A 24,945-nucleotide genomic window follows, 5' to 3' on the forward strand; every position below is an offset into this window, starting at 1 on the left:
ATAAATCACATAACAGAATGTTGGGGAGAGGAAGGACTAAGCTAGAAGACCACTGAGGAGCCCTCCAGCTCCAACATTCTATGAATTTTTATCAATTTTAGATGATTTTACTCCTGTCCCTAACACACTATCACCCTCCTTCACCACATTTCTCCCACCCTCCTCCAGATCCATGTCCCCTTCTCTCACCACGGCAACTGAAGTCATCCTGGAGAATCCGAGCTCCCCGACAAGAACACTTGACATGTCCCTGAGGTGTGAGCATACACAGGTCCTGACACCCTCCATTGTTGATACGGCAAGGGGAGAGCTCACCTGGAAGAGGGCAAGAAGGAGGAGTGAAGGACTCTACTCACTCTGTGCTGGGCACCAAAAAATATGCAATGATATCCAGGTTATTGGTGGGACCTGGAAGGGGGAGGAGAGTCTGGAGTGTTTATACAGAGTATTAGTATTAGTATTATGACAGGATTGAGTAGGTTCCTGGGGTGATAGTGGAAGAAACTGAATTTCAGTGGAGTTCTGGGACGTGTGTAGTAACAAGCTATAATATGTATATAGATTCCTGAATTCTGAATTAAAGGGACAATTCAAGGGCATGTTTGTGTTTACAGGTTGTATTGTGTGTGTGTGTGGTCCAGGGAAATGCCTATATTAATGAAATAACAAATTTTTTATCTCTCTCTCTCTCTCTCTCTGGAAAACTGGGTTTGAGTAGATCAAGGAATATATACAGACATCTTAGGTTATTAGGGGAAAGCTCTTGGGTGAGTATGTGAGATATTAGAATGACTGGAGGCTCTGGGGTATATGTTGAATAATAATGGAAATTTATTTCTATTTGCCTTTTGGGGACACTCTGCATAATGTTTTAAAGGTTTAAAAAGTACTTTATATATCTCATTTGGTTCTTAAAATGATGATGTAAGCTAAATGCTGTAGGTATTATTATCCCCATTTTACAGATGAGGAAATCTAAGCTAAAAGAATATAAGTAGTTTTTGGAAGATTAGCTATCTTGTAACTGTTTGAGATAGAGTCTGAACTTAGTTCTTCCTGTATTCAAGTCCAATGTTCTATTTGCTATGACAGGATTAGGGTAGAGGGGAGAAGAAAGCCCTAAAGGAAATCCCCTGGAATTGGGGGGGGCTCAAGGAAATGGGTGCATGTATGTACAAGATCCTGGTCTTTGGGGAGTCTGGGGTGTATATATGATGGACCCAGAGTGGGAAGACACTCACAACTGTTAGTGTCATTGGCCACGGCCACAATGCCCATGGGCTGCTGGGGGATGTCCACTCGAAGCATTTTCATATCACTCCCCACATACTTGTTGGCTCGCTGCACAGCCCGCCGTACCCAGTCTGTCCAGAAAATGTGCTCCCCATACACAGCCAGTCCAAAGGGGTGGACGGGCTCTGACTTCAGGATCACCTGTGGGGTATGGGGCCATGGTCACTGGTCATAATTCTGATCTCTGACACCTTTTCTCAGATCAGCCAATCTCAGGGGACGAGAGCATGGAGAGGCAGACATTCAGAGAATGGGAGAGAAAACTCAAGTGAATGAATTCCAAATAGTTTATCTTGGAGGAGGCATTCTACCCAAGATCATCATTATTCCCTTCCTCTGATTCCTCCATTTTTGGCTTATTTGTGCTTATTCAATTGTTGGGATCAGCCAATTGGCTATTTCCTCCGATTCCATCAGTGGAAGTCATGCCCATTCCCTCCTTTCCTAAACAAGGGACCACAAAGAGATGTCTTTTCCCCCCAGACCCAGACTCACATATCGGTGAGAGCCATCATACTCGCAGCGCTCTATCTTGTCCAATGTGGCATCAGAGAAATAGAGCTTCTCCGCACGGTGGTCAATGGCCAGACCATTGGGTGTTCGGATGTCACGCTCGATCAGTGTCAAGACATTGGCCCCTGAAAGTGCTGCCCGCATGATGCTTGGATGTTGCTCATTCCAGTTGGTCCAGAACATCAGACTGGATAAGACAAAAAGGGGAGGAGGTGATGGTGGAAGAGCATAAAGTACCTAGAAAGTGGGAGAGCCTAGAATTTAACATGGAGAACCTAGCTTCTAGTAAATGAGTCACCTAAAAAAGTCTAGAAACCCAAAGCCCAACTAGAGATCCAAAGTGTACAGAAGCTTGGAATCATAATAACAAAACAAGTATTAAGAAAATTAAGCCAGGGCAGCTGGGTAGTACAATGGATAGAACACAAGTCTTGAAATCAGGAGTACCTGAGTTCACAGCTGACCCCAGACACTAAGCTGGGCAAGTCAGTTAACCTCAATTGCCTCAAAACCATTTAAATCATATACCTAGAATGAATACATTTAAAAACCAGAAAGGGGTGCGAGCCTGAAAGTTTACACAAATGTTCCATGTTCCATTCGGGGTGGTTAGATTAGATTGACCTCTGTGATTTCTTCCAATTTTATGATTTTGTGCTTTGAGATAGCTAATATTCCATTTTCTTCTCTGCAAAATGGCAAGACTAGGTGATCTCTAAGATCTCTTATAGGTCTAAAATCTTTTGAAACGCCTAGTTTCATTTATTTGTAGCAGAGGTCACCCCATAAAGCACCTGTAAGGATGGGTTTGTATTCTGGACTCTTGCCAAAGGGCTCCTAGTTGGTGTGTTGTACCCTGTGATGGAAGAAGGGGTATCAAAGATGATTGCAGACTGATCCAGGAGGAGCTATCTCTTCAATAGACCAGATAAAGGATCAAGAAGAAAAGCTTCTCCTTTTTTTAAAGCTAATCATCAGTTTCCCCTGGAATTTGCAATCAGTTCCAGGTAACTAGGTGGCACACTGATAAGAATGATGAACCTAGAGTCATGAAAACAAGTTCAAATTTTGCCTTAGACACTTACCAGCCATGTGACCCCAATTAAGTCATTTAATCTCTATTTTGCCTCAATTTTCTCAACTGAAAATGGGGCCGATAACAGCACCTACAGGTGCTTCACAGGGATATTGTGAAGATCAAATGAGATTATATTAGTAAAGCACTCAGCACAGTGCCTGGCACATATTAGGTGTTATATAAACCCTTTCCCCCTTCCCTTCCTGCTCCCTATCTCCCAATTCCCAGAAGGCAATAATTATCCTAGCTATAATATAAATTGTACCTGGCAGCACAAGACCATGTACTTAGGGGAGTCCAAGACTGGATCTCAAGCTCCTAACTGCCTCTTTTTGCTTTGTGTTTCCTTTCCTGAGCACAAATAATTCAGCAGTGATCTTGAAATGAGATTTTTTTTGCATAGTTACCCTGTGAGCTTGAGGGGTTTCAATTCACTGAAGAGTATATGTAATAGATGCCCATGGGAAGTGCTTCCCATAGCTATACTGTTCTCAGAGATGATTATTGACAAAAGGATAAGCCAAGCATGCTCACCTTGCCAAAAGATTTGGGCTATGAGTTCCAATGATCTTGTGATGGAGAGAGCCAGCTGCACCCAGAGACGGGGTGTGGGGACTGAGTGTGGATCACAACACAGCATTTCCACTCTTTTTGTTGTTGTTCACTTGTTTTTTGTTTTCTTTCTCATTTTTTCCCCTTTTTGATTTGATTTTTCTTGGGTAGCATGATAATTGTGGAAATGTGTAAAGAAGAACTGTACATGTTTAACATATATTGGATTAGGGGAGGGTATGGGGGAAGGAAGGGAGAAAAAAATTTGGGACACAAGGTTCTGCAAGGGTGAGTGCTGAAAACTATCTATGCGTATGTTTTAAAAATAAAAAACTTCTAAAAAAATTTGGGCTATGACCGAGCTACCTGCTGCTTAATATAGAGTACGGTGAAAATGAAATCTGCTCAGCAGTCTCACAGAAGTCTTGGGAGTTTTTTCTCCAAAGAGGGCATATTAGGAGTGATGGCTTACTGTTTCATATTTTAAATATTTGATAGTGCATACTTGTGAGTTTTTTATATTTTAAGCATTTCTTTTTGTGGTGGAGAAAAAAAATAGTTATCTTGTATCAGGTACAAGATAAATAAATAATGGTTGTTTCCTTCCACCCTTCCCTATTCTTCTGGTCAATGATTTTTTTAAGGGGGAATTTTTAAAGAGGTATTTTAAATCTAAATCTTTAGATTTAGAGGATATGTATATAGCAAGATAACTCTTGAGAAGATAGCTGGGGACTAAAATGAAAGAAGGTTAGAATTGGCCTACATATAAGGCATACACCATACATTCCATGACTTGAGGCCATAACATGTAATTGGAAGAATATTGTGTAAAGGATGGGTCTTTGTATCAGGGAGAAGCTTGAATGCATTAAGAGGACTGCACAATATCCCCATGATTCAGAGCCCATTCACCATCTTTATTGTTTGTCTAAGGTACATGATAAACCCAGTCTATGGACTTCTCAGAATCTAGACAATAGATAGACTTCATCATTTAGTTTTTCCTGAATTCTTCTGAGTGATTATAGATTTAGTTTAGAAGATTTTATAATGTTCCAGGGTATGGCCCATCAACATAATGTTATCTATATCTGAATGATCTCAAATCTATATGGAATTCCTCTTTTTAATCTCTGTTCTGAATGTCCTCTATAATACTAGCAAATACTTTTAGTAAGCACATATTTCCATGCTTTATTCCTCACTGGATATTACTATTCAGAGGACTCTTGATCCAAATGCTCTCTTGGTCATATTTCATGTAATCTTGTTTAATTTTGAAATCCATATGAAAGAAAACTTGTTGGACAAGAACCTTTAAGGCAGTATTTTGCTCTACTTAATACATTACATGCTTTAAAAAAATCATCAACAAACAATAAGCATAGTGGCATCCTATATTCACTACAAATTTCAGCCAATTGTGTAACTGTAAATATATGGTCCACTATAAAATCTCTGGGAAAGACTGCTTGTATACATTATTCTCATAAAAATGTTTATATTTGAGAAAGAAGTCACATAGGTGGTAGTTATTAATGTTTTCTCAGTTAACTTCTGAGTTTTTTTCCTAAGTCTTTAATGTCATTCCTTCTCTCAGGTACCTTGAGATTTGATCCCTCAATCCTTCTCAATTGCATCATGCTCAGCACAGACCAATGTATCCCTCGTCTAATTCAATTTGATCTTCCCATATTTTTTTTCTTTATTGTCATTGCTACTTCTTCAAGTAAATTATTGGGGACTGTAAGTTCAAGTGTGGTGGTTCCACTCTCACTGAAAGAGAAAGGAATTTGTTATAGACATCTTTACAGACCTTTGCCATTTTAATCTGTTCACTGTCCTCATTTCATCCTTAAATATCTTCAGGATGCTTTGAATAAGTTAAATATCTTGCTAATCTTTTGGTAAACTTAATTTTCCTTCTGCTCAGTTTTATGAGAAAATATTGCTCATGATCATCTTCTATCTTCCTCTGTGCAAGTTTATGTCCTATGCCAAAGTTGCTTTTGGCTGGCATTTCTCTTCATTTGACAAAATTATCAAATATTTGTTTTCTAAACTCTTTTGTTCATCTTGTCGTGGTGAATATGGATTATATGTGTTAAACCACTTTAGAAAACTGTGATGTTTTCATCTATGTCTGTTAATTTATCTACATCCCATTTTTATTTTTGCATTAATTTGTTTAAATAAGTTAGGCTGGAGTTGGCTTCATAGTGCACCATAAATCTCATTTTGATTTTTTTCTTCTAATTTTATAGTCTTTCTTCTAATTTGACTAAACTAAATTATGGCATGATTGTATTCAGAAATGATTCTCAAATTAGTAATCAATCATTTCCTGAGTGTTAATTTTCTTTTTTTTTAAGTGAAATTATTTGCATCTTCTCGACTCTTCTTGAAGAAAATATTCATGATACATAGGTGTGAGTTTTCAGCATAGTCTAGAAGCTCTTACCTTCTTTCTCATAAATGAATCATATTTTCCAAGATTTTTTACTATCTTCCTAATGTCCACCTTTTCATTAGTCACTTAATTTGGAGGGTCTTATCAAATTCTGTGTAGAATTTTTCTGTGTCCTTATCCTCTGCAACAGATAAGTTGCAATTATTTTCATGGTGGCGTTTTCGCAAACACATCACATCTTTTGCATTATGAGATGACCAAATGTAACTGTCACCAAATGATGTTCCTTGTTGCCTTTGGACACACAAAATTCTGCCACTTCCCTTATTTGCCTCTCCAACGAAAACTTATGAGCCATCATTGAATTGAAATGCAATTTCTTTTTGTCCTCTGGTTTTATTTATAGCAAGAATGTCACAACTGATATGATTCACTTCCTCCAGTACTACATCCATTTGTTAGTCACCAGAGAAGGATCTCAAATCTACAGTAACAACAGCTACAGTAATGTTCCTAAGTTGCCTAAAAAAAATGATGTGGTTCTTATTGGTCTCCTTCCTGTTTTCTCCCATTTTGCCATTATTACTGCAAAAAGCAGAAGGGGCATACAGCACAGGGAACCATTTTGTACTTTTCTTTGTTTCACATATTTCTATGACTAAAGAATTCATCACCAGGTGATGACCAAATAGACCGTCACCAATTGATGTTCCTTGGTGCGAGACTTTCCATGCTTAGATTGGTCCTCAAAAAAGTCTGAGGATGAAAATGCATTACAAGTTTTTCTAAGACAGAAGAACCTACCAGAATTCTCACTCTGTTGATACAACCTTCAAAAATACATACTATGATTAAACAATGGAAAAGAAATTTGTGAAAGCCAGTTTATCAATATCTTTCCCAAAATATACACCAGAAAGGGATCAAAGACAGAAAGACCCTACATATACAAATATACATATCCTTCATAGGAAGATGCTTTGAAGTGGTTAACAAACTAGAAACAGAATAGTTATCCACTGAATTGGGGATAGCTAAACAAACTGGCATATAAATATGTGCCATAAAAAATGAGAGATAAAAAGAATTTGTAGAAACATGGGAAAACCTGCAGGAACTGAGAACAATATACATAGTGGCTGCAACAGAGCAAACAAAAGCAATTCAGAGAGACTACTGAGCTGAGATTAATTGCAATAAACAATTGTGAAACTCAAGGAGGAATGCCTGAACACAATTATTTCCTCTCCCTAGAGAGACAGAGGATAGTGAGTTCAGAACATTCCATATGCTGCCAGATGAGAGCATTTAGTCAGTAAGTTTTATTTATTTTTCTAAGTTATAAGAGAGGGGTCAAAGATGGCTGACAGTGGTAGGAAGAGGGGCTATCAACTAGCAAGCCAGCATTTTTTGTTATTGTTCAGTCATTTTCAATTATCTCCAACTCTTCATGACTCCATCTGGAGTTTTTTTGGCAAAGATAATGGAGTGGTTTGCTATTTCCTTCTTCAATTTATTTTGCATATGAGGAAACTAAGGCAAACAGGGTTAAGTGTCTTGCCCAACGACCACACTAATAAGTGTCTGAGACAGGATTTAAACTCAGGATTTTCTGACTTAAGGTCTGGGACTATTTGCTGTTCCATATAGTTGCCTCTAAACTAGCATTTATTTATTAATATCTTATATATGCCTGGAGTTGTATTAAATGTTCTCTCTTTTATATATATATATATATATATATATATATATATATATATATACACACACACATACATACACATACACAGATATATGTACATGTATATAGACACACACATATATGCAAAGACTACTATAAAAATTAAGATAACTTAATACCAGTCAAAATAAAATAAAACTCAGTGCTCAGAACTCAATATAGTACTTCAAATGGAGTCTAGCCAGAGAAGAGATTAATGTGACTCTGGAAACTAGGTCTTTATTACATTTTTATCTCTATCCCTGACTGTTCCCTCAACTTTCAGTCTTGTGTTTCCAATTGCCTGCTGCCTATTTCCATCACTATCTCAAACTCAGCTCAACTAAAACTGATCATTCCTCCCAACCCACTCCCCCTCCTGATTTTCTTATTTCTGTCAATCAATCTGTCATCATTTTTCCCTTGTCACTCAGGCTTGAAAGTCTGGGGCCATCTTTGATTCTGCTATTATCTAATCAGTCACCAAGTCCTGTCAATTATTCCTTTGCAATGCCTTTAGAATTCATGCCTTCCTTTCCATTCTAGCTGCCACTACTCAAATTCGGATCCTTATCATCTCATGACTTGTCTATTATAGTGGCCTCAACACTGGTCTCCCCACCCACAGTCTCTTTCCTTTTCAATCTGTCTTGTGCATCAAGATGGGATTACATTTTCTAGAACACCACTTTGATCACATCATTCCTCTGCTAAAAACCTGTCAATGGTTATCCATTACCTACAGAATGAATAAAAAGCTAGGATCCTTAGACTGATATTTGAGGTATTCCTTAATTTGGCTCTGGTCTTGGCTCCCAACATTTTTCTAAATAAGTGCCGGAGGATGAATTTATACTCAGATCCTCTCAAGTTTAGGGAAGGTTTTCTTTCCGCTGTGGCCCACCTAGCTGTCCCTATAAATGCCAGCCACTGCTACGAACCTGAGAGCAGGCCCCTATGCCCATAGTCACACAACTAAGTATCTGAGAGGCAGGCTTAAACCTTGCTTTTTCCAACTCCAAGACTGGCTCTCTGCACTATGTCACATTGCTTTTCATGAATAAGTCATTTTATATTTTCCTGCAGTTTCATATTGCTATATGTCTTAACACCACATATAGATAATAACTCTTTAAGGGTAGGTACTTTGTCTTACATTTCTTAGTATCCCCCAACTCACCTAGCATAGTGCCTTACTGATATTTCAGGAGGAAAAAACAAGCATTATTAAGCCCCTAATATATACCAGTCACTGGGCTAAGGACTTTAAAAATACCTCATTTGATCCTCACAACAACCTTGGCTTCCTATATAGGTGCTATTATTATTACCTCTATTTTATATAGTTGGGGAAACTGAGGCAGACTAAGTTTTAAATGATTTGCCCAGCTGATAATGTCTGACCTGGATTTGAAGTCAGGTCTTCCAGGACCAGTGTTCTATGCACTGGGCCAGCTGATTGAATTATTCGGGAAAATCCACAGCCTAAGATTGTGAAAACAATTCTAAAATTGTGAAAGCTTTCAAGCAACCATACCAGTTCACAGCTCCTGCCTTCAATCCAGTCATGCTAGCTAAGGCCAAGGGAGGCTAAGTGACTTTCTCGTAAATGCTAGGGGAAGAGCCAGTACCAGATGTCTCCATAGAGCAGCCCCACCCATTCATCTTCCAGGCCTCCCTTTCCTCCCCTGACTCACTTCTGGCACTCATCCAGCACAAAGGCTCGGGGGTGATCATCGCCAGACATGGTGATGACCGTTTCCCGTTCAAAGGCCCCTGCCCGGTTCTGATCCACAGTATGGCGAGTGATGGTGGATGTGGTATAGCTTGTCCAGTATAAGGTATCCCAGCCTCGATGGTAGGCCAGACCCTCCACAGAGCCCACATCTAGAGAAAATAGATGGGAAGATATGTTGGTCAGTGTGGCATAGGCAGAAACGTGGATAATAAAAATAAGACATCTTGGAGGGTGGTCAGTGGGACCTTGGGAAGAAAGGTTGAATCACTCAGGGACGCCCTTATTCATCTGTAACAACTGGGCCCATTAGGCCTGGCTTGGGATGGGGATCCAGGAACAACTCCCTTATTCATCTGTAACAACTGGGCCCACTAGGCCTGGCTTGGGATGGGGATCCAGGAACTCCCTTATTCATCTGTAACAACTGGGCCCACTAGGCCTGGCTTGGGATGGGGATCCAGGAACTCCCTTATTCATTTGTAACAAGTGGGCCCACTAGGCCTGGTTTGGGATGGGGATCTAGTAACATTCTTATTCATCTGTAACAACTGGGCCCACTAGGCCTGCCATGAGATAGGGATATAGGAACTCCCTTATTTATCTGTAACAATTAGGCCTACTAGGGCCTGGTATGGGATGGGGATCTGGGAACACCCTTATTCACCTGTAACGATTAAGCCTATTAGGGCCTGGCAAGGGATGGGGATCCAGGAATACCCTTATTCATCTGTAACAAATGGGCCTATTAGGGTATGGCATTGGATGTGGATCTAGCAAGGCAATGTAGGACAGAGTTGAAGATTACTCAAGATTGTGATGTCTTCTGCTTATTTGTTTATTACTCTCCTTATGCCTATTTTAATCCAAACTGGTTTTTGTGCTATTTTTCTGGAAAATTGAATATAAAATAGATTTCTGTCAAATAAAGCTCACTTTAGAGGAATTGGAGAATTTTGCTGTTAAAGGGACTTTGGACTAAATCCTTCCATAAAACAATTATCACACAAAAAAAATCACCTTTTTACTTGCTCTTAAACTCTTGACAGTGTAGCAGGAGTTCAGTAGCCAGGGATGAGCTAGGATCTCACTCTGAGAATGATTTCTCCCCTTCCCCCAGGCTTAGCTGGCCCTTACTCACTCTCCACGATTGTAACTCTCCCAGATCCATCATCGTTGATCTGCTGAATGTTCCCAAAGTGGATGTCACTGAAGAAAATGCGGTTGGCAGTGCCTGGGGACCCTGCTGCTCTGTAGTCAAAAGCTAGAGCAATCACATTCTTCATATGCTCAGGGTCCTCGAAAGGCTGCACAGGGGCATTGAGGTTACGCTCATCTGACAAATGGACGCTCTTGAGAATAGTGCGCTCTGAGTAGAGGAGGTAGCCAGCATACTCTCGACAGGATGCTCCATCCTCTGCCAGCATCCCATGGGCACAGGCACAGGCCCGGCGCCCATCTCCTCTATACAAGCACAGCTGCTGGCATCCACCATTAGATGTAGCACACACATTGGTGCCTAGAAAGAGGTCAAGGGAGGTCAACACAGGTAGCCCCCAAAGTCAGAACCTTCAGGGGAATCTCTTGATTTCCTACTTTATTGCTTATGTTTCTCCATGGTATCCCTTCTGCTGTCTCCACCCACCATTTTGACCTAAGGGATCAACAACATATTTGTGGCCCAGCAAGGCAAACCAACAGAATTATACCTGCTGTTGGTTCACCAATCAAGTTCATCCTCTGGCCTTAATCCCTTTGACTTTTGAGGACTCTGACCATAGAAAAGGAGTTCTCCAATGCTTTTAAGAGAAGTATTAATTCCTTCTCTCAATTCTCCCCTCCTTTAGTCTTTCTGATAATTGGTACTTCCCAAAGTTGAATCTTCCCTTCCTTCCACCTTCACCATACCTTCTCTTCCTGCTTTAGCTTACAAGGGGTGGGGAATGGCAGGCTACCCTCTCCTAGGGAGAATCAGCTTCCTCTTCTCAAGATCTCAGCCTTCCAGCTCTTCAACTCCCCTCACCTTTCTGTCGGTCTCTGTTGAAGACTTTAATGTCCTTGAGCTGGACTCCAATCCCTGTCCGAAGTGGAACCGAGTCTGTGGCATTGTCCTTGCTTCCACGCTTGATGGAACCATTGGCATGGGTCCTGAGAAAAAGAAGGGAGATGTTCAGTCCAGGAAGGAGCATGAGGGAGACAGAGCACACCCCAGGAGGCTCATGCATGGGGCTGTCCTCTCACCTGTCACTCCAGTAAATGAAATCCTCAAACACAGAAACAGAAAACATATCCATGTTGTTGCTGGACAGAACCACTTCCCGGTTTTCACCCGTTTCCAGATCAATCCGTTCGATCTTGTCTGTCCGAGCATCACACCAGTATAACTTCCCATCCTGGAGGTTAAGGAAAATACCTTATAAGCTTAAAGTATACCACACAGTTCCCTTCAAATCCTCTCATACTGGAAGTGTATGCGTGTGCGTGCGTGCGCGCACACTCTCCCAGGACAGTAGTCCTTCACTCTCTAATTTTCTTACCTATACATGCTATATTTGTCTTCCTTTTCCTCAGTTAACCAATAATTGATAGATTTATCAAATGTCTTTTATGTTCCAGGCTAAGTGGATTGAATATGAGAACATAAAAAGTGAAATCATCCTTTACATTCTACTCAATCATTTTTCCCTGGTCTTTTCATTTTCTAGCTCATTTCTGCATCCTCCCAGCAATCCAAATTACTCTTTCCTCCTTAATATAGAAGAGAATCTTGCACAGGGTACAAATTTAGATAAGATAATAATAGTTAACATTTGTTCAGTTTATCTAACATTTTACTTTTATTATCTTAGAACAATCTGGTATAGTAATTACTTTCCCCATTTATAGATAAGGAAACTGAGGCTCACAGAGTTTAAAGTGACTTGCCCATGTTTACAAAACTAGTGAATATCAGAGGCAGCATCCAAAACCAAGTATCTCTCACCTCCAAATTTATTACTATTTCCACTATGCCACAGTTCTATGATTCTTTCTTTGCTCTCCCATTCCCTAGGACATCTCCCTGACTTCTGTGTAAGGACATATAATTGGGGGAGGCAGATAGGGGTGGGACTGAGGCGGAGGTATGTATTTTGTCTCAGCCAGGGGACAAGCATTTATGAACCAGCTACTATTTGCCAGGCACTGTATTAAGGAATGGTATATAATGCCAGTCTTTGCCCATATGGAGGCCTTTCCCTTGCTTCCAATGGGTGTCCGACATCCTTACCTCATAGTCAACTGAGATGCCATTGGGCCAGCTGATGCTCACGTTGACCAAGACCACTCTCTCTGTGCCATCCAGGCGTGACCTCTCAATTCTTGGATACTGGCCCCACTCTGTCCAGAATAGATACCTATGGGGTGTGAATGTATCAAAACCCTAAGACATAAGAGAACTCACCAGGGAATGGGACCCACAATTCCTTATTCCTACAGAGGGTAAAACTGAATTTGGGGGGTTTGGGGAAGGTTGAAGACAGGTCTGTTGGTAGATGTTGTAAAATGATAAATAGACCAAAGAGAGAACTTCTCAACACTCCAAAAGACCTGAGAACAGGGACAGGAATGGAACCAATCAGGAACAAGGAATCATTCCCTGGAGAATCTGATCTATAGAATTTAATAGGGTGGAACATGGATATGGAATATGCAGGTTTGGCAAGAGAATTGGATCTGACTGGTCAGGCATTTCCTCTCCTTACCCCTTCTCTGGGTGGACAGTAATGGCCCGTGGCTTGTCCAGGCCTTGAGAAATGACCACATAGCGAAATGAGCCATTGAGCCTGGCAACCTCAATCACATCAAACCCTTGATCAGTCCAGTAGATGTTGCCTGGGAAAGAAGGTGTCCATCAGAAGCAGAAAGTGGGGGAAAAGGGCTCCAGAGTTCTAGCCCCTGTCTTTCCCCCACTCTGCCAAGTCCACGAATTCCCAGAGTCTCATCTTTTTGTTCACCCTCTTTAAAAAATTAGATTCCTAAATCTTTTGTTTTTCTATTATCCATATTTCTTCTTGTATTTTTTTCTTTTTACTCCACCCCCCCAAGAGATATCCCTTATAAAGGAGTCAACAAATTATGACCCCCAGGGCCAAATCTTGCCGATACCCATTTTTGTACTGCCTAGAAACAAAAAAAAAAAAAAAAAAAAAAAAAAGCTGTTCTCAGTTCCTGGGCTATATAAAAACAGGCCATCCTCTGGACTTGATTTGACTCATAAACTGTCCTTTGCCTACCTTTGCCTTTTAACACAGAACACATTTGTTCCCCAGAGTCCCTCTTCCCTAAAATCTGATCCTAAGTTCCTCTCCTCAACAAGCAATCCCCGAACAATGGCTTCTCCTTGACCCCCACTCACCTGCAATCCAGTCTACAGCAATGCCTTCCACACGGCCAATGCCATTGGTGACCACATCCTCACGCCATGTCTGGTCCCTCTTGGCTCGGCTAATGGTGCTGAGACCCATGTCTACCCAATAGATTGTGTCATTGTCTGGGAAAAAAGCAAATAAGGGCACACAAGAAGATGAGAATTATTATGGGAAGCAGTATTAGGGGATCTTGAGAAAAACAGGGCAATTGTTAGGGAGGGCCATGTGGCAAGGGCCCCTTCTCTCTGCTTTCTCCATGTGTGTCCTCCAGGCAAGTCCCCTTTCCCTCCCAGTGCCCCTAAACCATTTCCCTCCCAGTGCCCCTAAACCATTTCCCTCCTCAAACAAATGACTCACCAGCATGGAAGTCGATGCCCACAGCAAGTGAGGTTCCAGACACAGGGACCAGTGCATCTGATTTGTCATTGGGATCCAGTGGTATTCCCCGGATTCCCTCATGCACGGAATACAGGAGGAAGGAGCCCACACCTAAGGAACATGATCTAATCAGACATTGCCCCAGGGAATCTTTCTCCATGCTTTACCCAGCAAGTATCTTAGTCCTTCCTTTGAGGAAGATTTATAGAGTCACAGACAGAGCTAAAAGAGATATATCACTGGCCATCTTATCCAAACACTTCAATTTACTGATGAGAAAACTGAGGCTCAATAGGGTTCAATGACTTTCTCCAAGTCACACACAGAGGTCACACATCAGAGCAGCATTTGGACCTGGACTTTGGAGCTTTCAACTCCAAAGTAAGTGTGTTCTTTCCATTTTACCATACCTTGTTCAGAGGGAGAAAACTGAGAGACAAACAATGATTGCTCATGGCAAGGGAAGGTGATTGCCCAGGAGTCCTCTGGCCACCAGAGGGGGGCAGCAAAAACAAATTTTCACCCACACTAATCTGCTCCTTCTTCACTTTATCCATGAGTCCATAGGTCCACATCATAGAGGTGGACCACATACCATCCATATCGTCCAAAACCCATCAGAAGGGGAGTCTCGGGAGAGGGCAAATGGGCAGCAATGGGGTCTTGATGATTCCCATATCTACATCTCTTATCACTCTATCGTAAACTAGACCTACCTTTCCAAATGCCAACCTGCCACTTCCCTGCACTTGGATGTCTTCTCAAACAACCTTGTGCCCATGAGCTGCACTTTTCCTGCTAAAATAGATCTTTTGCCCAGTTTTCTCATTTTTATCAACAACATCGCCGTTCTTCCTATCTCTCAGGCTAGAGATCTTGTAGTTGCCTGAATTCTTTTTTCTCTTCTCCAATGGTCATTATTTCCTTGTAAAGGCCAGCCATATCCCTACTGCTCATAACTTAACCCAGAACCCAACACCTGGATAACTATAAAAAGCCTCCTCGCTGCCTCTGGCTCCACCATTTCATCTTCCATTGTCAGATTAATCTTCCTAAAACATTGCTTTCATATGCTTTTCCTTTCCCCTTCAATGCCTTATGTGTAGTAGGGATTTAATAAACATGTGCGGAATTGAATTACAATGGCTCCCCACTAGCTTTGGCATCTATAACCTGGCCTAATTAAACCCACCCCCTGAACTCCTTCCCAAACTCAACACATCAGCTCCACTAGGAAGGTCTACACATGACTTCTCCCAAATGACAAGCTCCTTCTGGCCTCTGTGCTGCTGTTCACAGGGTCCCTTCTGTCCCTTTCTTTATTATCTAGCTCCTCCAACATAAATCTATTTCTTCCTACTCTAGCCCATATTTTTTTTTGAGCTGGGTTATACAATATAGATCATGGCACAGAATTTGGTATTTACTGTCAAATGTTTCAAATGTGTTCATTCTGTCCCCGCAATTGGGCTGTAAACTGCAAGAGGTGGAGGAAGGGGCGCTGACCAGCATGTCTTATGTTTCTTTTGTATCTTGTCCAGTACTAGACATGCTGTAAATACTCAGCAACTAACTGACCTGATCCCCTAAGTAGGAAGGGAAGGATAGTGGAGATAACGGGAAGTTTGGAGTGGGTGGGAGGGAGATTGCTACTGACCTTCACAGGCCTGTTGACCACTTCGGAGGCTATACCCAGCTGTGCACATGCAGGACCGTGTGGTCTCCGAAGTGGGAAGGCAAAGCTGGGAGCAGTCCCCATTGTTCACACTGCAGGGATTGGTTCCCTGGAGGCCTGCAGGGAGGAAGAAGAGAGCTATGTGTGATCAGGAACTCAGGGTACCAGAATCCAATTGGATGCAGGGCTGTGACTGGGCTGGCCCTGTAGTCAGAGGCAGTCAGTATTTGAAGATATTTCCCTTTTGTCCTTTCTCCAACCTCCGCTGACCCTCTCTCCTCCATTTCTCAACATTCCCCACAACTCTCAGCTCCCATCTTCCTTGTGCCCTTGACCCTCACCAAGCTGGATGCTCTCATCATACACCTTCATGTGCATAACCAAGGTCGTGCTGTTTCTCAGGACCACAGCTCCAGAGCCATCGGCCTTGTTGCATGTCCCCATCTTCTCTGAGACCTGGTCTGCCCACCACAGCTTGTCGCCTGTTTGAAGCGGGAGTGAGGAGAGGGAGAGGATATTTAAGGCACACTCTCAGGTGGAATGAAAGACCCAGATCACTGTATTTGCCACTGACCAACACTTTTACCCCAAATCATTCCCTTCTCCCTTTGTTTCCAGTCCCCCTTCTTCTAACACCCCCAAAGTAGCATGTACCCTCCCCTATGGGGAGCCCTGCCCCTAGGTCAGTTCCCCCAGTTCTCACCCATGATGGCCAATGCAGTGGCTTTGCCCAGCTGGCTCCTCATGGTGTCAATGACTTCTAGACCACTCCCATCGAGGTTGCAACGGTTGATGGTGTGGTTTCCAGAGCTGATCCAGTACAGTTTGTTCTCAGGAAAATCAATAGCCAGGCCTGGCAGAGGAGACCGAAGGGACAAGGGAGGTGGGACTTGTCACTTCTAACTCAGCCTAGTGGTGAACCTGGGACTCTCCCTCACCAGTCTCCTGATACTGAGATCTGACTTCCCCATCATGGAGATGAGAGGGGTCCCTGGCAGGTGGAGCAGGGGGAAAAAATTTGGGGAGAATTAGGAGTCCAGAGGGATCATAGGTAGATAAATTCAAATCTGGAAGGGCCCTCAGAAGCCAACCCTCTAATTTTACTGGTGAGGAAACTGAGGATAGAAAAGTCTGAGTAACTTGTCCAAGGTTACACAGATAATAAAGAGAGATTACAAGCCAGGTTTTCTGGCTCCAGAGGCAGGATTCTTTCTACAATATAAAGCTGTCTTTATGAGGTTTGGGGGGATGGGAGAAAGGGAGGGTGAATAATAACAGTCTTATAGAGTTTTAGGATTTACAAATACCCTTATACATACTTCAGAGCTGGGAAAAAATCCTTAGAAATTTTATCTTCCAATGTCCTCATCAATACAGATGAGGGAATTGAAGCCAGATACAAAGAAATTCATTTAACATCTGGTAAGTAAGTGATGGAACCTAGATTTAAGCCTGTATCTTATGACCAAATTCCACTATGTTGATAATGACTAGGGGGAAGGGCTCTATTGAGTCTTTGGGTTTGGGGCCCAAGGGCTAGGCTCATACCCACAGGGCCTTTCTGGCCAGAGAAGAGGAGGCTGCGGTTGCTGCCATCTAGACTGGCCATGCTGATGTTATCCCCATCTGTCCAGTACAGTTTCCTAGAGTAGGGAAAGGTACAAAATGAGAGGCAAAGGCATAGGTTTCATGTGCTAGACTCTCTTTGCGGTCTCCCCACTGTCCCAGATTTTTCCAGATTCTCCACTTTCAAAGTCATGCAATCTTTTTGCCTGGCATCTCTGAATGGACATCAACCCTTCAGCAAGAAGGGATTCCCAAGTGAAGGCTATCTGGGTCTCACACATGACTCTGAAGACAGATTATCTCCCTGGACTGACCCATGCAGAGGGTGGACAACAAGTCCGTGTGGCTGCTCTAGCCCCTGGACCACTGCGTTCTTGAAGGAACCATCCAAACGGGCCACGTTAATTTGTTTCTTGTTGGTATCATAGCTTGTCCAGAACAGATTTCGGGACACCCAGTCCACAGCAAGCCCATGAGCATTTGGAAGGTCTGGGGAAACATGGAACAGGATGTTATGTGGGAACAGAGAACTGCTCAGAGCTCCAGGGATCCAGAGAACAAGGTCTATGGAAATAAAGGGTGGGATTCTGGCATTTATATCAGGAGCAGCAGGAGCTGGAGTTAAGAGGGCTCAGGAATGGGAGGTAGAGCAGCATTAGTAGGTTGGATGGATGGAAGGGTTCAGTTCATTAGCTGAGTGGGAGGTCAAAAGTGAGGTGAGACCAGTGGGATACCTGCAGAGACGACTGTCTCAACACCAGTGCCATTAATGAAGGCACGTTTAATGGCCTGTGTTCGGACATCAGACCAGTAGACACGCTGCTCCCGGGCGTCATAATCGAGGACTGTGACGTTGTCAATGTCAGGGACGGTGAATGAGATAATGTAGTTGTAGTAGGGGGCATCAAGGTCCACACCCCGGATCTCCATCTGACGAGCGTACAGCAAGAACTTCTTGAACTCTGTGGGCAATGATGGTATCACAGAATGGGTCATTATAGGTAGGCAGCCCTCTGTCTCCCAATTGTCATCATATACATACACATGGGTCGACTTGTTCTCTGGGAATAAGGGCACGCTGATTCTTCTTATTCGTCTTTCATCCTTCAAGACCCAACTCAGGGGCTACCTTCAACAAGAACTCTTCCCTGACTCCTCCTTGAACTGCACTCCTTTAGCCTTTACTACTGCCTGAACCCAACTAAAAATTATTTAAGTCCAAATTCCTCATAGTACTTTACCTGGACTTCTCTCTGGCACTTATTCCAATTTCCCTTGCATCATAACTATTCATGCATTTTCACCCTTCATTAGACAAAAAAATGTATCAAGGAGTTTACAATCAGTCAACAAGCATTTATTAAGCACCTACTGTGTACTAGGCACTGTGCTAGATGAGGTACAAAGGAAAAAAAAATTCCTATTGACTTACACAGAGTAGGTACTTAAATGTTTGTTGATTGAATGCTCACCCCTGCCCCAATTTACCACTGGCTCCTTGAAGACCCAACCTTCCCATTTCCATACCATAGCAAGTGGTGTTGTCCTTGTCCAGCTTCATGAGGTGGGGGCAGGCACAGGAGACAGTTCGATTGTAGTTAATGAGGCATAGATGAGAACAGGGGCCCCGGCCTCCATTGGCCTCGCATGGATTAGGAGCTGCAGGTCAGATAGGAGGGCATTAGTCCTCCACTCTTAAGATTTCCTACCTTTTTTACTTGCTTTGTTCTAACCTTGTCTTCTCCCCCAGTTTCTGGTCCAATTATCCTCCATTTCCATTACTGGGTGGATCATTGTCCCCAGCCTTAATTCTGTTTCCCTATTCTTATCTCATTGGGATTCTATCCTCCCCAAGTGGAGGAAAGCTGAGAGGAAAAAAAAAAAGGGTGGGACCTTCCCTGTTTACCTCAGGGTTTTAAAGATGTATTATACATCAATCTCTGCTTACCAGCTAGGTTTCCCTCTTATCTAGGAACAGAATAATGTTTCCTATTTATCAGCCTTTCCTTTTCAAGTTCTCCTTACCCATAGGCTGCCTAGAGGGGTGATAGACTTGCAGATCAAAGGGCTGTGTATTGGTCCGCTGGACAACCGTGACATTGTGGCCAGTCCACTTGTTGGCTTTGGCTAGTGTGTTTGTTCGCCAGTCTGTCCAGTACACTTCTCCTCCGTAGAGTGTCACTGCAAATGGGTGGGACAGGAACTCATGCCCCCGAAGCACCTCCATGTGGCCAGAACCATCGTAGCGAGCGGAGTAAATGGCATCAGACCTGAGGATGGAATGAGGAGGGCTGATTCAGTCTTTCCTTCAGCCTACCCTCCACCAGGTCTGTCTCTAGTGCTCCTAAGCCTTAAGAGCCTCAAATTAATTCCCCAAACCTGATGGGGACAGACTGAAAATCCGCTAAATCCAGTCACTCCTTGGTCTTTAGCATGGCACTCCTTTGAGTCCCTAGATTCTCTGAGCCACCCCCACTCTGCTTTTCTCTAACTTTCTAACATCTGCTCCCCTCACTTTCCATCCCAGAACATCTATCTCTGCTCATATATTCTGGCAGCGGTCCCAAGAGCCCTTGCTGACCCTGGAGGCACACTTCTGACTTCACTGAGCTGCCACTGGGGAAGGGACCCCAGAGAGCAGTGGGGAGCCTAAGGGAAGGTTCCGAGTTTGCCTTTCAGCGGCTGAAGGGATTACAAGGGTCTGAGGAAAGAGAAGGAAGCTGACCGAGCATCAATCCAGAGGATCCGTTTCTCTAGGTAGTCCACAGTCAGCCCGTTGGGCCAGCCTCCAGAGCCAGTTTCCCGATGGATGGTACGCCGGCCGGCTCCACTCATAGAGGCTGCCTCAATTCGGGGAAGGCTCGCGTCCCAGTCTGTCCAGAATAGGATCCTGGGGTGGGGGTAAGGGGACAAAAAGTAAGAGAAGGCCAGGAGAGGAAATTTCCCAGTCTGTCTAAAATAGAATCCCGAGGGGGCGGGGGGAAAGAACTATTGCTTTAAGGTTTACAGAGTTCCATATTTGCTCCTTTTTATCCCTTCAGCCACCATGGGTGTCAGGGGCTATGATTTACTCCAATTTTACAAATGAGGAAACTGAGGCAGACAGTGGCATAACTTTGCTAGGGTCACACAACTTGTAAATGAGGCAGGATCAGCACTCTATCCAATAGGGCATTAGCTTTCTTGAATGAGTAAAACCTCACCCATCCCGGGGGTCTAGAGCTATAGCTCGAGGGTGTTCTATGTCTCCAGCCAGGAGGGTGGTTCTCATCGTCCCATCCAACTTGGCCACTTCAATCTGGTCCAGGTTGCTCTCGACCCAGTATATGTTGCCAGCGATCCAGTCCACAGCCAGGCCCTCAGGCGTTGCCAGTCCATACTGAATCACCACCTCAAAGCTAGTCAGTGCTACAGAGAGGGGGGGCGGTTTGCAATCAGGTTAGATCCTGCTGGGAGGGAGGGAGGGAGGGAGGGATAGAGGGAGTCCAAGGGCTTCACTACTTCAGACACATTCCCAGTCTCCTCTGTGCCTTCCCCTCTCTCCAGCCCAGTATTCTACTATTCCCTTAATTGTCCCTCTCACCTGCCAAGAACAGGAACCAAACCCAGGGCCAAAGATGGGACAGGACTTCTAATCTCCTTATTTAACATACCTCTCACTTCTAAGAATGGGTGTCCCCCCCAAAAAAAGCCCTTTCCAATAAGCCCAGCTCCAATTCTAGCTCTGAGACTGCTCATTATGCTAATTATCAGGCTGGCAGCTCTTCTGAGGATAATTACGGGGCGTCAGCCGACAGGACTTAAAGCAGAGTCTAACTCGATTAGCAGGGAGAGTGGGGGATGAGAGGGGAAGCCAGTGGCCCCTGTCTGTCTGTCCGTCTCGGCCTCCGCGGCGTGCGGGGCCCTCGGACGCCTCTCTTGGCCCCCCTGCCCGCGTCCTCTCCTCCGCCCCGCGTTACTGCGCGTCCCTCTCTGTCCCTGTGCGCTCACCTCCATTGTCCAGCAACTTCCCCCGGTAGATCTTGTCCTCCACCACGTCAGTCCAATAGAGGGCACTCTGGCTGAGGTGGAAGTCCAGAGCGATGGTATTGCGCAGGCCAGGCACCAGCACGCTGTAGTCCCCTTTGTGAAGGTCAATCCGGCGGATTTCATGTCGATTGGAGAAGATGATGAATGGCTTGAAAGGGTCTGAGGAGATGGGGAGGAGGTGGGGTCAGCCAGGGACCAGGGCATCCCCCGCTTTTCCATCCCAGCCCGCAGCCTGAGCTTTGTCAGCCCTGAAGAGGAGCCGCAAGGAGAGATGGGTGCTGAGCCCCCCACTCTGGGAAACAGGGTCCTGGGGGCGGCTCCTGCAGGTGCATCCCCCCCAGGGACCCTCCTCCTGCCCCCTTCTGCCCCGTACCCAGGCTCTGGCAGCTCTCCCCATCAGGCTCCAGCATCCAGCCCTCGTAGCAAGAACACTTGACACTGAACTTGTTCTGTTCACACTTCTGGCTGCACTTGAGGTGCTTGGCGCAGTAGCTCTGGATCTGGCAGGTATGGTTGTCGGGTGCCAGCTCCATGCCCAGAGGACACGAGCACAGGATGCCTTCCCCGGGTGCCACGGAGCAGTTGTGGCTGCAGCCACCATTGTTCAGGGAGCACTGGTCTGCAGGGAAACAGGAGGAGAGCCGTCGGGACGAGGGGGTCAGGGAGCAAGGGGGCCTCTATGGCCCAGCCCGAAAGGGCCCCCCAAAAGCCTTCCAAAAAGGCCGAGAGAAGTTTTAGGAAAGAAATGATTGCTTCAGGGCTTCTTGGCCAATCCCTCCTCCCTCTCCCTGCAAACTTTTCCTTTTGAACTCCCACAGCACTTTGTAGATGCTTATCCTATCTTGCTTAGTATCATTATCTGTGTCCTTATCTTATGTCTACAGCTGGAATCCTGGTATCCTTTCCTTCACAGGACTTTTGTGGACTTGAGGTGTGAGTATGTGTATGTGTAGGGGATGTTCTCATACCAGAGTTTATTCTTGTCCAATCTATGTCCCATTGAAAAGTTCCTTCCCATTCCTCACCCCTTCTTAATCCCTGAGCTGCCCCTCAAAGATAAAGCTGCCCTGCCCGGTAATTTCTAAAATGTCTCCCGTGGTCTGGCCCCACCTGGCTTTATCTTCCACCACTCCCAGACATCAATTTTCCTTTGTGGCAAAACTGGTTTATTTTCGTCCCCCAAACACACCCTGATGCATGTCTTCCACCCAGCTTTTGCCTTTTGCCTTTGGCTGAGCTTGGAATGCCCCTCTTTCTCCTTTCCACCTATCCTAAGCCATAAGGTGGTGGAGAAATCTCCTCCAATCCCACTTTTTGGCTTCCCTGCCCAGCCCCGCAAGAGCAAGCAGGGATGCTCTGCCCTTCGCAGTCCCGCCCCTGCTTTTGGTAGCTGTCTTACCCGCATCCTCAGTGTACCTTTTCCCTGTGTCCCTCTGGTCTCCCTAACTAGAAGGCAGAGACATCCTTGACTTTCCCCTCCCCAGCACTATCTATGGGAATTCATGGGAGATGGGTGATTTCACCAGGGTGAGTAACTCCAGGGACAGAGAGTCCTCAGCTGATGCAGATAAGTCTCAGAAAGCTGCCTGAGGCGCCCAGAGGTGACGGGACTTGCCTGGGTCTCAGAACTAGTCAGCATCAGCAGCAGGGATTTGATACCCGTCTTCCCGACTACTCAGCATTCTTTGCTCTAAGCTAGCGAGGCACGTAGCATGAGATAAACCCTGAGTGTGGACGTTCCCACCCAGCAGAAACTCACCGCACAGATCGCCCTCGTCGGAGCCGTCCCCACAGTCATCGTTGCCGTCACAGAGCTTGTCGGGGGTCAGGCAGACAGAAGTGTTGTTGGCACAAGGGTGGGAGGGAGCCTTGCAGGCCAGGGACTCGCAGTTTTCTTCGTCCGAGTTATCCACACAGTCGCTGTCCCCGTCGCAGACCCAGGCCTTGCTGATGCACCGCCCTGGTTGGGAGAGCATGGTCTGGGTGGAGGAAGAGCATCACATCTGGCCCCCCCAATCCCCATTTCCATTATTTAAGGCCCAACCGGCTTCTCAAAGGACAGTGTCATGTCAATGTTCCACTCGGAACTAGGAGTCCCCAGGAGGTTTTAGGAGTTGGTACTATCATGGATGGTGTAGCACTCACCTCATACTGTGGATTAGGTGTGCTCTGTGTGCTGCTCCCATGGAGCCCAGCCTCCTTCCTTACAAACGCCTGTTCTACTCTCTAACCGACCTCCCTTAAAGGGCCTTGCACACAGTAGGTGTACAAAAAGGTTTCTTCCCTTCCCTTCCCTCTCAGCCTCCTTCTCCACTACCTGAATGTCCCTCCTTTTACCTTAGTCTTCTTCCTGACTCCCTGAATGGTCTCTCTTTTAAAGTTCTTACCATAATTCTTGACACATAGTAGGAGCTCCTACATACATGTTTATTCTCTTCCCTTTTCTTTCAGCCCAGTCTCCTTCCCTAATCTCTGAGTGGACCCTCTTTAAAGTTCTTAACACAGCTCCTGGTACATAGTAAATACTATATATTTATATGTGTGTATGTGTATGTGTGTGCACATATGTACATGCGCATGTATATAAACATATGTGTATATGTGTGTTTATTCTCTTTCCTTTCAGCCCAGTCTCCTTCCCTAATCTCTGAGTGGACCCTCTTTAAAGTTCTTAACACAGCTTCTGGTACATAGTAAGTACTATATTATATATATATATATATATATATATATATATATATATGTGTGTGTGTGTGTGTGTGTGTGTGTGTGTGCACATATGTACATGTGCATGTATATATAATATGTATGTGTGTGTTTATTCCCTTTCCTTTCAGCCCGGTTTCCTTCCCCACTCTGCTTCCCAGGTTCCTTCTTGCCTCCTCCTTATCACACCAGCTCCCAGGAGCCCCTTTTCTTTACCTGAATCTTTGCAGCCAAACTTGACATTAGGGTCACAGACGTGTGTGATTCCCTCACAGTTCTTCTCATCGCTGGAGTCCATGCAGTCCGTGTCCCCATCACAACGCCACCGGAGGGGGATGCACAGGCCATCCAGGCGGCACTGGAATTCATCCGTGTGACAGCCGCCAGGGGGTCGAGTGGCTGGAAACAAGGAATGGAGGAGGACATGAGGGCAACGCTTCAAGGACACCCTCTCTCCTCATTCCCAGCTCAACTCAGTAATCCCGGTGCCCCAATTTCTCCTCTGAAGGACCCAATCCTTCCCAACAAGATGCTCTTCTCTGCTTCCTCGCCCACATCTCTCCATCTCCAAGGTGACCATCTGATCACGCAGAAGCTGTCATCATGGCCTGCTCAGGTCTCCCTTCCCAGCAGTTCTCCTCCTTGCATGTGTTTTCTCTGCTATTGCCTTAACTCAGGCCTAAGCAGCCCGTACCTGGACTACTTACTGCCACAGCTTCTTGGCTACTTTGCTTTCCGCATTTCTTTATCTTTTCCTTTCTTAGCTGATTAATTTGCCTACAATTGCACCTTTAACTTTCTGGATTAAAGAAACCTGCCTTTTCGAGGCCCTTCGGGGCCCAGCTTTCTCCACTTGCCAGCTCGGCCCGGAGTTGGCC

At 44.7% G+C, this 24,945-nt stretch overlaps 1 protein-coding gene across 1 annotated transcript in view; it reads right to left on the reverse strand.

Moving 5' to 3' along the window:
- Positions 1-24,945, reverse strand: part of LRP1 (LDL receptor related protein 1) — a 107,574-nt gene that overhangs the window by 35,942 nt on the left and 46,687 nt on the right. Inside the window, exons 21-45 of the mRNA XM_031941122.1 lie at positions 24,284-24,466; positions 23,121-23,321; positions 21,735-21,980; positions 21,323-21,520; positions 20,536-20,740; positions 20,058-20,222; positions 19,358-19,602; positions 18,860-18,991; positions 18,067-18,294; positions 17,647-17,821; positions 17,315-17,409; positions 16,470-16,619; positions 16,108-16,248; positions 15,749-15,883; positions 14,071-14,202; positions 13,701-13,835; positions 13,048-13,177; positions 12,573-12,699; positions 11,546-11,697; positions 11,328-11,452; positions 10,446-10,823; positions 9,267-9,456; positions 1,789-1,993; positions 1,242-1,434; positions 190-315 (exon numbers count right to left, since the gene is read on the reverse strand). Of these exons, the coding sequence (XP_031796982.1) occupies positions 190-315; positions 1,242-1,434; positions 1,789-1,993; positions 9,267-9,456; positions 10,446-10,823; positions 11,328-11,452; positions 11,546-11,697; positions 12,573-12,699; positions 13,048-13,177; positions 13,701-13,835; positions 14,071-14,202; positions 15,749-15,883; positions 16,108-16,248; positions 16,470-16,619; positions 17,315-17,409; positions 17,647-17,821; positions 18,067-18,294; positions 18,860-18,991; positions 19,358-19,602; positions 20,058-20,222; positions 20,536-20,740; positions 21,323-21,520; positions 21,735-21,980; positions 23,121-23,321; positions 24,284-24,466 (4,392 nt within the window). The remainder of the gene's footprint in view (positions 1-189; positions 316-1,241; positions 1,435-1,788; positions 1,994-9,266; positions 9,457-10,445; positions 10,824-11,327; positions 11,453-11,545; positions 11,698-12,572; positions 12,700-13,047; positions 13,178-13,700; positions 13,836-14,070; positions 14,203-15,748; positions 15,884-16,107; positions 16,249-16,469; positions 16,620-17,314; positions 17,410-17,646; positions 17,822-18,066; positions 18,295-18,859; positions 18,992-19,357; positions 19,603-20,057; positions 20,223-20,535; positions 20,741-21,322; positions 21,521-21,734; positions 21,981-23,120; positions 23,322-24,283; positions 24,467-24,945) is intronic.

This window comes from Sarcophilus harrisii, chromosome 5, assembly GCF_902635505.1.
Source record: "Sarcophilus harrisii chromosome 5, mSarHar1.11, whole genome shotgun sequence".
NCBI classification, from domain to species: domain Eukaryota; kingdom Metazoa; phylum Chordata; class Mammalia; order Dasyuromorphia; family Dasyuridae; genus Sarcophilus; species Sarcophilus harrisii.